Source organism: Temnothorax nylanderi, unplaced genomic scaffold, assembly GCF_030848795.1.
Source record: "Temnothorax nylanderi isolate EJ_2023f unplaced genomic scaffold, tnyl_v1.0 TNYL_tig0021_pilon, whole genome shotgun sequence".
NCBI lineage: Eukaryota > Metazoa > Arthropoda > Insecta > Hymenoptera > Formicidae > Temnothorax > Temnothorax nylanderi.
In genome coordinates, this window is record NW_027249083.1 from 1,605,206 (window position 1) to 1,617,373 (window position 12,168).

The following is a 12,168-nucleotide window of genomic DNA, read 5'->3' on the forward strand; positions in this document are numbered from 1 at the left end:
ACTTTTATATTTAACGGCTATTGCAATGGTTTTTTGAGCTGCTTTTATAAGCTATAATCAAGAAATGTTTTCAACACATACACACATGCACACTTTAAAAGAAAATAATTTAATCTTTATAATCACACGAGCATTGTTGCGTTGATTAACAATTCGATTGACACTGTATAATCGTCCCTTTCATCTTCAATGTACGGAATCCTAGCGTGCTTGTTGTTAGTGTGTGCCTTGCACTCAACTTAAACACGTTCCCATAAACCGCGCGTAACGTCACGCATAATGTAACATGATTGCGTTGTGTACGTTTAGACATACCATTAGCATGGCGATTGACATATGCATCCCACTGACGACGCTTGGGTTCGAGGCGAACGTACTCGTGCGGCATCGCACAGGTAGAAGTGAGGGCAGAATAGTGGTATCCACTCTCATGTAACTAATCAACCGGCTGTCGAGCCAAATCGTCCCCAACTGGATCCCTCGGAAACAGGGAAATCCGAACATACTGGTCCAAGCAGAACGGCAAAGAAGCTACCTATAAATGTATGCGATAGTGCGATGCAGCTTTATTACGTATAAGAATCAAGAAAACTTTCGTGCCCCGTCATATTTAAAAGCGGCGATAAAAAAGCGTACGGAAAATGAAAATAAGAGAATTGTGTCGAACGAAGTAATTATGGAGCACGCTTTCCTAAGGAAAAGGAAACGCTTGGTCGCACTGTCGAGCATTCCGCGAAGTAGAAGGCGAGGGTCGGAGTTGATAAAGAAATAAAGAATCGTGAAAGTTCGCGTCGAACCCCGCGTTCCCGTGAGGCCTTATGACTTAAAGTCTCCTTACTCCGTTAATTCCGAACATTAACAAAAGTCCCGCTAAAACTCGCCGCCAACTTTCCCGACCTCTAGGGACCGAGCCGGACTTGTTAATGAAAAAAATACAATAAAACTCTTTCACGACGAAACTCGTCTCGAATTCTCGAGACTAGCCTGCTCATACTCTGCAAAGAGATCTCCCTCTTCCTTCTGCGTTCCTTTGGACAAAAATAACCGGTAGTCATAATCGAATAATGTGACCCACACGTCAAATTTTCAAGCAAAATAAGTGTTTCGCACGAATACCAAAAAGATCATTTCTATAAATTTTGTCGGTAATTTACTGCCAATATAAACATTAATTATACAAAAACTTGCCGAAAATATTAATGAAAATAATATTCATAATTAATTAAAAAAGTAGCGACAATATATTATTAAACGGCAAAACTCTTTTGTGGTCGTGTACGCACTTTCTGAAGTTTTAGCAAATTTCTGAACCAATTCGATGAATTATGAAAAATGAATAGCTGGATCATCCACGATTAATGAATCGCGAATTATATCAGAACAAAGAGAAACAAAGAATCTTCTTAAAAATTAAAATTACAAGAAGCAAGAAAGGACACCGTCTTATACGCGCGCGCGTGTTTTCAATAAAAAGTAAATGCTCCAATGCCCATTTTTCCCCCAACCACCCCCAGACTGTTTCGCGAGTAGATTTAAACTGCATATTCTTTCCGAAGGGCGCCAGGCTTAATACCGAAGTGTCGGTGTAAACCGCTTTATGCTGCCGCTTTATACCAACCGACCCCTTCGTTCCGCCACGAACGAGACCTCTTACTTATTCATTTATTCTGGCGAGATGAACTTTACGGAGATTTTAATGGCACTCTGACTTTCTTGATATTCGCGCGTAGGTAGACCTTTTAAATTTCGTTGCCGGCGAATGATGTACGCGAGGTGTGAAACAGCCGTTTTGGTCGACGATTTGACGCCATTTTTGCATACATACCGTTGCTCAACAGATTCGGTGAATATCACGTGATTTACAAAACGGATTACCCTAATGAAAATCAGATCCTGTTTCACGTTTGTCGCGAGAATACAAAGGTAAACGTCTCACTGACTGGCATATGCGATTAATTATCCGCTGCTGTAATTACTCCTATAGCAGGGTTCACAGAAGGAACAGATTCGATACGAGAAATCTTAATGTACATAAGATTTGTTAATTTACTTGTGTCAAATATATTTAAATCGATGTTAATGCCAAGAAAATTCGATCAAATTTTCATTTACCAGATTAGATTTCATGGATATATTCGATCGAAATATTTCAATATATAAAGATTTAGCAGAATCTCCTTGTTATTATTTGACAGAAAATAGCATACAACATGCTAGCAATTTATAACTATAAATTATCACCCACATCTTCCTGTCATTCCTGGGATATTCGACGATAAATGGTTCTCCGTGTCATTAATCGTGGATCACCAGCTATTCATTTTTCATAATTCATCGAATTGGTTGTTCAGAAATTTGCTAAAACTTCAGAAAGTGTATACACGACAAACAAAAGAGGTTTACCGTTTAATAATATATTGTCGCTACTTTTTTAATTAATTACGATGAATATTATGTACTACACATAGCGTAAAGCAAATAGAAATATGAATAGAAATAAAAATAGAGAAATTATCGGTTTCTCTAATCTAAAAGATAAAAAAAATACATTATTACGGTTCTCCTTAGAAGAAATAGGTTTTAAATTTTTTACAGAGATTTCTTTCCAATGCTTTGTATTTTTCTTACTTGCCGCTCGTAAATTGCTCTTTGCAGACGCTCGTCTATTCTGCCAACCTCGCTTACCGATCGAGATTCGATCTTTCTCCTCCGGGACGCAGCACGTGGCCTCGGAACACGAAGATAGACCTGGCCCAGAGGTGGCACACACCTAGTTTTGATTCACCTCATGGTATCCTGCCGGTCACGGGGCTGACGGCGCGTAATTGTTCTCTTGTCTGGTTCTCGCAGGGCATCCAACACCCGCCATCCCCGCGATTGCCTTCGCGCCAAGAATGCATAAACAGCCTCTTTTACCAATCCGCAATGCTGTAAGCCTTCGTCCGCTTACTCTGTTTCTGATACTGCTTCTGATCCGTCGCTTTCGTAAAAACCTAAAAAAAAAACGCATACAAATCAATGAATTACTGCTCTTTTCTTAGAATCGCTATTATTTAAATATGTATATATCATAATAGCGTTATGCTTTATCGCCTTTATTTAGAATCACATTTTCCTCGAATCATGCACATTCAGTTAAATTTAAATTGTTATCGTTCTAACGCTTTTTGTAATTTTACATTAACAAATGAGTTCCACAAGTCTGACAAAGTGAGCTAAATCTGTCGTTTCTTTCTTCAATAATTAAAAACTCACAATCTCCGGATTGTTACTTCCGCATTTAACATCGCAATATCGCATCCACTCCCGTCTCTGGAGTTTTATACGCATAAAGTATGGACGTAGCGCGACACGGCTCAGGAACCAATCAGCAGCAATCCGGGAAATTGACAAACGATCTCCTTTTTTCTCCCCTATCGCTCGGTCGCATCGTTATCGGGCGTTCCTGCAAATCGAAGCGTCCAATACCGTTAATGGATTATTAATGATCGGCAGAAATGTCGCGCGGCTGCTGGCGAACCGAGCCTGCCTAGCGCGGCCTCGATTTTGCCGACGCGCACATCGCGCACATGTATCGGGCCAGGATTCGGGATTCGGGATTCGGCATCGTTCGGTCGCATAATTTCCCGCACTGGCAATCATACCGCGCGACGATAATTGGCACACGACCGACAATCGTCGTAATTTCGCGTTCCCGCTGCGCAAATTCTGACGTGTGACACGCGACGGATCGGCGCTCCTGGGAGGCACCTCATTCAATTAGCCACTCAGTTACTCGCATCACATCGCATTTACCCATCAGACTCCCGCCCGGTGAACTCTCTGACGACCCTCGCCGAATCTCTCCTCCGTCTGCGCGCCCCGCGCCCGTAGAGAGGGGCCGGGCCGCCACGAATTCGGTCTCTCTTTCTCTCTCACTCTCTCTCCCCGCGAATTCGTGATTTAAACTTTTCGCGAACGACGACGCGAGGGGGTGACTTCCTCGGGCGAGAGACTCTCACGTACCGGCAAGGAGGATCTCACGAAGCTGTCATGCAGCAAAACGGCTTTAGTTCGCGTGTCAGGACGTTGGCGGTTTTGTCTCTCTCCGCCACGCTTCGTCTGCGGAAACTTGGTTAGTTTTCCTATCCGCGTGTCTCTTTCAGCGACGCTTTATCAAGCGCTTGTTAAATCAGCGGGAGAAATTGCTTTCGCAACGGCGACTCGCGAACCTCCATCTTGCAGGAAGAAACTAAACAACTTAGCACTACATACATAGCATTAAACATAAGATGTTATTACAGATGATTTTTACAATTTATTTATTGTGTAACAGTATTTGCTACCTCTTTGCTGTCTTTTTGCTGTAGATTTAACCAGAAACGTGGATTTATGAACACTTGAAATAAATACGGATGGATGAAGTCTCACGTATTACAAGTTACAATCTTCTTAATTATAATACAAGTTTCTATACGTCGAGGATAACAGACAACAGCCCTTTTTCTCAGGGCTCAGGGCTAAAGTAAATGATCGCCAAGTCGCCAACCTATCGGCGAAGGTGGCGGAAGTCGCGCCGCCCGCGGAGCCGCAGAAGTTTCTACGAATCCGCGGCTGGTTGCAAACTTGCCGAAGGGTCGAAACCGCCGGCGCCGTGAAATTACTCGACGGGTACCTCCCACGGGGCCGAACTTGTCCGCGACAATTTCAAACTTATTTTAACATTCATATAAGCCCCGTGCTCTCGCCTCGTGTGCGAGGCGCCCCTGAACCGTCGTCGTCTACGCATCCCTTTCGCTGCGTAACCCGAGAAGCGACCCATGTACATACGAACGATACGAACGCTCCTTCCTTCGATGTAAGGACGTGCAAGCATAAGGGCGGCTTGGGATTTACATAAGATTATGCGTAAGCCTTCGTACGCCTCGGCCTCGGCGGTAAGGGGATCGACGAAATGGTGTCGCGGTGAAACAACGCTCCGGGGTGCGCTCATCCCGCATTGATAATTATAATAAAGTGGCGTTGTATGACGTACGAGCGGCGCGATAAGCGTCATTGTCGATTCCGCCGTGGTACAGGCGATCAGATGTGATTTTAGATTCTTTTATCGGTCTTGCATTGCGATCTGACTTCGAATCTTCTAGGAAGTTACGCAGCGGTATCATTCGGAATACCTATGAGAAGAAAAACTTGATTGAGAATAATTGTCTCTATCTCCACTGCAATCTCATTTTATATATTAAATAATTAAATGTTTTATATATTGTTCAACTATTTTTTTATTTATAATTTTATAACTAGTTCAAACATATTTTTTTTACAATTACATATTTATATAGATTCATGTAAATATATTATAAATAACTAAATGTGTATACATAACTACAAAATAAATATAAATAAATAACTAATATATATACATGTGTAATAAATAATTAAATATATAAATAAATGTTAATATATAACTGAAGTATTTTAGTTAAAATAAGTATGTAAAGCAATACAAATACAAACAAATTAAGAATAATATGCAATATTGCATGAATATAAAATTGAATTCAGCATAAATTACAATAATTAATTTGTTTAAATAAAATATATAAATATAATAAATAATTCTTTTTCTACGCGCGATACGGAGATCGCTCTGTACATGCCGATAAAAATCGATTTTTGTTAGGTTAGGTTAGGTTAAGTTAGATTTACAAACTACTTTATATTTCAATGAGCCAACGGGATTTATTATCACGTACATGCCGTTCTTTGCCTCGTGGCGTTGTTAAATCTTACCACCCACCCCGTGATGCGTTTTATATTCATAGTCTGTGCGAAAATTGCTCCTAGAGCACAATAAAGATTATACGAGCCATAAAGTAAATTCAGCCTACCCTGCCGATGTTTATTTAAGCGTGGGAGATATGCTACGGGGGGGGCTTCCTTTTTTAATTTCGTCTCTACCCTTATCCTTACCCTCTTTTTTATATTATTCTTCTTTCCTGGTATACCTGCTATCCCTGCAGCTTATGAACCAAGCAACCGCGGCCAAGTTGAAACAAACCGACGGTGGTTACGGCGAGACCGTCGTATCGACCGGGTGAGAGATTTCCTCTGCTCGACATCGAGGGCACTGACTAGGATTCCGAATAAACCTGCACTCTCATGAAAATGGCTTGAACTACACATTCACCATTCATCACGAAGCACGGTTAACAAAGAAGGTTCCTGTTCCTGTTCCTTTCTGTAGAAAGGCTATTGGAAACAAGTCACGCTCGCGATCTTGAATCGCGACAGATAATTCTAATTATTTACCGAAATTGTGTGCTAACACTCCGTGGTGTGACGTGAAAAAATATGTTACACGTTAATGTCTGATTAATAAAATCAAAATTTTCCCATTCTCCTTGGAAGAAATATGTTACAACCACGAATGGCATCCTTCTTGCGGCGTGATACTCCTTTGATACGTGATTTTATATCTGCGCTTTACAATAACCTTCACACGTCACAAATTTCTACAGGAATAAATAAAATAAAACGAAATAAAAGCTGTGAATCTACACCCGTAGCTGTAGTAAGTATCATAGTATTATACAATAATAAATAATAATACGTTTTTTTTTTTAGTATAAACTTTCTTTTAGACAAGAAAAATAAAAATATTTGCATGAAGTTATGAATGTAATTTTTGCAAAAATATTCGCTAAATTATTATCTATTAATTGCGTATTAATTTATGTATAATTTATCTACTTAAATAATATCATACATTTTAATATGTGCTTTTGAAATATTGGCTTATTTAAAGTATCTTGCAGGATATTCTATTAATCTGAAAGTTTATTTCATACATGTCCGTTTTTTGTGAAAGTCATCTACAAGTATAAAAATTATACTTTTAATATAAACTAATCTCAAACATACATGACGTTATTTCGTTATAAAATTATTTAACATCTGAGAGAAAAATATTCGGTATTAGATAATCGTTGTAATTCCTAGTTTAATATCCAGTTTAAGCGAGTTTAAGATATAATTGCTCGCTTGGGATTCATAACACTATGTCAGTACTATTAAAAACTTTTTCCTCATATGATTCTGCATATACGAGTTAAAAGTGATGTCGGTATTCTATACTTTCGCAGCATGACGTAACGCAGCGTTTCATCGGTGCTTACTGTGGTTAAAATTTTTCTGTGAAAAAGAATTACCGCAAGAAAATGTACCGGTAGTCGTTACTCCCAAGCTATTAAATTTTTGTGGTGATAATATATCTTTATAGCGCGAATGTGCGAGACGTGTGTTTATGATATTATTTTAGTACACCTCGTCGCCTGCGTGCGTGAAAAGACTTATCACGTGTTTTTATGAATTTATGATTTCCGATTTTTGTACATCTATACTTGATTAGATCGCTATACGTTAGTTTTCAGCAATTATAAATCTTTATAATTTAAACATGAAAAACTGATAGTTAATAACATTTTTAATATTTAATAATTTTTGGCAATACATTTTGTTCTCTTTAGATATTATGCGGATGTGGCCGACTTGATGGCACTGAAATTTCGGAAGCAATTTCAACAGCCATACATTTACGGCATAAAAATTTGAAGCCGCTATTTTATGCTCCGGACATCGAGATTTCCGGCGTAGTCAATCATCTTACCAGAAAGATAGATACTACATGTCGTAGAAATGCTCTCGTTGAAGGTGCCAGATTAGCAAGAGCATGCATAAAACCTCTAACTGAATGCGAAGTTTGTACACATGGCGCCCTTATTATACCTGGAGGATTTGGTGCTGCACGCACTTTGTACGTATTGAAATGATAATTGCAGGATAATTGGACAATGTGTAGAAGTAGACAGTAAAATGAAATAAGTAGAATAATTTATCTATCTTATTAAAGTAGTAAATGTAATAGATGTCAACATCATAGATTTTGAAGACATAGATTTCGATATTAAAACACAATAAGAATTTAAGCAAATTTCTAATTATTTCCCTTAACTCTTTCTTTTATAAAGGAGTAATTTTGGCGAAAAAGGTACTGATTGCACCGTTCTACCCGACTTAGAGAAGCTCATCGTGGACTTTTACTGTGAGAAAAAACCGATCGGTACTATGTGCATAGCTAGTGCGCTTGTTGCTAAAGTATTGAAGGGTGTGACAGTTACTCTTGGCAAGGAATGTGAGTCAGATCGTATTACCATTAATATCCTTATTTCGTAATATTTGAAAATTATATCTTATAGCACCTAAAGAAGACTGGCCATACGCTGACGCTATCAAGAAGGTCAAGGCTATGGGTGCTAAGATAGAAATGAAAGATGTTAAAGGAGTAACGTTAGATAAGAATTATGGCGTTCTTAGTACGCCAGCCTGGTTGTACGAACCAGCTACTTATTCAGAAGTTTACGACGGTATTGGTAAACTTGTCGCAATGTTAAAAAAATGCATTAATAAGTTATAATATGTATGCAAATCTCTCTGGAAATCATTCTGTGTATAATACCACGTTAATACTTTGTATAGCCGAACAAATTTTTGTTACATTAATCCATATATTATTTTTGTAATTCGAATATTTTTTATTCCGTGCAAATTATTCTTAAAGATATTAAAATTATTGTTACCTACCTTGCGAATGCGTATTTTTCATAAAATTAACATGGGATTATGGGACAGGAACGTTATTTTCGAAAAAATATAATTTATTTAATTTTTTTATCGCGCCCTTTCGAAATGAAGTGAGTTGAATGAGGCGCACATGTTTAGAATATGTTAAGCAGATTAATAAGTCTAATGATACAGTTAAAATAATCAACAACAAGTAAAATAACAATGAATCGAGATCTGTGGCAAAAAATTTTCGTCGATTTAGAATTGTCTTTTTGTTTGTTAGACAACGCGACAATCTTCGCCACGAATTTCAACCGTATTGAAAGTCGTTCTAGAGTTCTACGGTAATTCTGGTACAACTTTTTTACTCTAATTCTTTTTATTCCATAATCATTGCAACAAATGGCAAGAAATGTATTTAGAAATTTTTTTCCTAAAGTTCTTTGAAATTTTGAGATTTTTTCTTACGATTTTATCATAAATTTTGAACCTAAACAGCACGGAGAGAAATATATTAACGTATTTTTATAACCAACAGCGAATACAAAATGGGCAGTCTTTATTATTTTACTGAATATGTATATATATATGTGTGTGTGTGTGTGAATCTTCACGTACTTAAAGTATAACCAATTAAGATTAATTTTGCTGATGCACGCAAAGTTACATGTGTTTAATTAATATTTCACGGAAAAACGCGATGGCAATCTGTTTCCGCTGAAACATTGAAATATAAAAGAGTGAAGTAAAAATAATTTATTTATAATAATACCGAAGTTTTTCGCAAGTCAATTCGGCGCGGTCAATAATTTCGTTACATGTATTTTCGTAGATCTGCATCTTCTTGTTTTTCATTTTTACACTTTTAACACCTGGAATAAAATTACGGCGCGTTTCAAAGAAAGAAGACCAACAAATGCAAATTGAAAACTGTTACTAACAATAAGAAGAAACAGATCTCATGCATATTCTGAAGTATATCCTATGTGTTTACGCGTTTCGCATAATTATAGGATAACGAGACCGCGCGCACGAGCGCCTCGTGGTTTTACCCCGAACACAAGTGTCGTTGGTAAGAGTTATACCGATTCCGGAATCGTGGCTTACTCGAGCGTAACGTTCACGTACGAGCAAGTGAATTCAATCAACGTAAAAGGTCTCCGTGAATAATCGTTGCTACTAGTTAGCTTTGCAAGCGCCTTGCCGAAATGGGAACGTATCTCCAGAAGGTGTTTGTACGACCGCGGCGGAACATATATAGCACCACGTGGAATTTCTTAATCGACGCACTGTAGACTCGAAAAATCTTATATTTAGGATCTTTCAAACACGTGCGGTTACCACCTAACTTAGAGAATAATTTAAACGTTAAGGCCACATGCGTTTTAAATCTAACGACGATTGGCTGATAAAACAGGAACGGCAGTGCCTTGTACCCTTAATGCTATTACCTTAAAATCTATTAATTAATCCAATTTTTCGCATCGCTCAGGAAATGATATTGAAGTTTTCGGTGCTGAAAAACCTATGAACTGAATGTTTTCGCTTATCTCCGTATCGATACAGAGCGTCGTCGGAATTCCAATGGTAGGAATTGTATACCGTCTAACCGGCGACGCGCGACGTCGCGCGTCAATTTCGAAATATCGATTCTCCAGTCGGCAGCTTTTCGGTTTGATCGAAAAGTTCATATGCGCGCACAGTATCGTTCGCACATGAACGAAGATGCGAACCTTTTCTGTTCCTGTCGCACGTTTTCAGTACATTCTCCTCCAATAATAGAAAAACGACGCTTTTCAGACTTTGGTTCTGATCTCGAGGCCAAATTTCGCGTTTGGGAGAAATCCCGAGGTTTGCGTCCACGTTAACGTACACTTTAGCGACATTCTTCTACGCTCAGCTGAGAGCGAGCAGCGGCTCGACGGACATACGAGATCTTCTGGCCTTGTCCTCTTCGTACTGTTTCATCTTCATGAGCTTCCACTTGCCCTTACTCTGCTTTTTCCTCGGTACTTCCGTAGTGGACACCTCCTCCGCGCTAGACCGTTCCTCTTCTTCCAACATCCTCAGAGTCTCGATGATATTCCTGGGTTCCGTGACACGCCCAGTGGAACTGCCGTTCTTGTTGGCATATACCACGGAAAGATGTGAGAAACTGGACTTTGGCGGCGCCGTAATGTCGGCGAAATCGCGGAAGTTCGCAAAGAAGTCACCGCCACGGATCGGTTGTGGTTTTGGGTTTCTATAATATTGCGCACGGCCACGACCGTGATAGTACGGATTGTAGAGACTCTCGTCTATCGCGTACTCGTCGTTTTCTTTGTCCTCCGGATAATAAGTACCGCCACGGATCACGCCGAAGTTACCCGATCCCAGTATAGAATGTTGATCCTTGGTCGCGGCGGTCTGATAATTGCGATCGCGTTGGAAATAGCCGAGGAATCTGTTAGGACGATATCGCTGCTGCTGTTCTGCGAACGAAAGTCTATGGTTGAAGAGTTCCGCGAAAGACGGGAAGAAATTCTGACTTTCGGTTGCCAAACTTCTGCCTCCTGCATCGGTAAACTGCGCGACGGCGGTATGATCCGTGTTCTTCGCCTGCTGATCTTTAGAAGATTCAGGTTTCTCTTTTGCAGCTTCAGCTTCAGTTGATTTCTCATTACTCTTATCGGTAGTATCGGTTGACGTCTCGCGTTGATTAGTCTTTTGCGTGCTTTCCTCTGCGCGATCCGGTTGCGAGGTCGTCTCGGATTCATCCGGCTCCATATACATGTCGGAGTCGTCGTACTCTTCGCCTACCTCCGACGCCGACGCCACGGAGTCCTGAAACAGAGAGAAAAAAGTTTCCCCACAATTATATACTGGAAATTAACGTCGCTTTTCGAACAATAAACATCGATGCGAGCGGGAGAAAGTCGACGATGCAATCGATAAACTAACAGAAAAATGTTTTATGACTCGCTAAAACGTGTACTCTCCTAAATTCAACAACTTGTAATTCATAAACTTTCTTCGCTTTCAAACGCCCGGTTACGCACATCGAAGATCTGAGTAATGAGCGGAACAGTTGGTCAGCTTTAATAATCGGGAAATTGATTTCAAACCGTCAGGAATTATTGCCAGTGATCGTTCATGATGCGAGCGTGATAGAAGAATATTAAATCTGTTATGTAATTTTCAGTGGTCTAATATTTATTTTAAAACGGCGTTTCTCTCTCTCTCTCTCTCTACGATTGATTTCAACACTAATTCAATGTTACGTGATAATCATGGATTACGCATTAATGGAGAACTTAAACAAGAATTCTAGAAAATTAGTTTAATTTTTCTTATAATCTTCATACAATTTTCCTATCGTATTTTTGAATAAATTTCCTGAATCGAGAAAATGTAAAAAAAAATAAAAAAAATAAATAGCCACTACACTGGAACCATCACTTTCTACACCATTTATCTCAGAATTATTTCATAGTATCTACAATGCAGTGGCGGCTGCAGTGATTAGAGCTTATTCAAGCCTGACAGGAAAGGTTTCAATGAATGTGAGGTGCAACAGTTCCTTTCGCG

At 39.2% G+C, this 12,168-nt stretch overlaps 2 protein-coding genes across 4 annotated transcripts in view; one reads left to right on the forward strand and one right to left on the reverse strand.

Annotated features, from left to right (window-relative positions):
- Positions 1–6,244: 6,244 nt before the first annotated feature.
- On the forward strand, positions 6,245–8,823 carry LOC139769306 (glutamine amidotransferase-like class 1 domain-containing protein 3, mitochondrial). The gene is made up of 4 exons (XM_071700253.1): positions 6,245–6,550; positions 7,506–7,792; positions 8,007–8,170; positions 8,235–8,823. The coding sequence occupies exons 1-4, from the start codon at positions 6,392–6,394 to the stop codon at positions 8,450–8,452; spliced, it is 828 nt and encodes a 275-aa protein (XP_071556354.1). The 5' UTR covers positions 6,245–6,391; the 3' UTR covers positions 8,453–8,823.
- A 320-nt stretch (positions 8,824–9,143) lies between these two features.
- Positions 9,144–12,168, reverse strand: part of LOC139769305 (uncharacterized) — a 55,204-nt gene continuing 52,179 nt past the window's right edge. For all 3 annotated transcript variants that reach the window (XM_071700250.1, XM_071700251.1, XM_071700252.1), the window contains one exon: positions 9,144–11,424. In XM_071700250.1, the coding sequence (XP_071556351.1) occupies positions 10,498–11,424 (927 nt within the window). In that variant the 3' untranslated portion in view covers positions 9,144–10,497. The remainder of the gene's footprint in view (positions 11,425–12,168) is intronic.

Coding starts and splice junctions, on each gene's coding strand:
- LOC139769306 (XM_071700253.1), top strand. CDS start 6,392: ATGTTACAACCACGAATGGCATCCTTCTTGCGGCGTGATACTCCTTTG. Junction 6,551..7,505: donor AATCTACACCCGTAGCTGTA/GTAAGTATCATA, acceptor TGTTCTCTTTAG/ATATTATGCGGATGTGGCCG. Junction 7,793..8,006: donor TTTGGTGCTGCACGCACTTT/GTACGTATTGAA, acceptor TCTTTTATAAAG/GAGTAATTTTGGCGAAAAAG.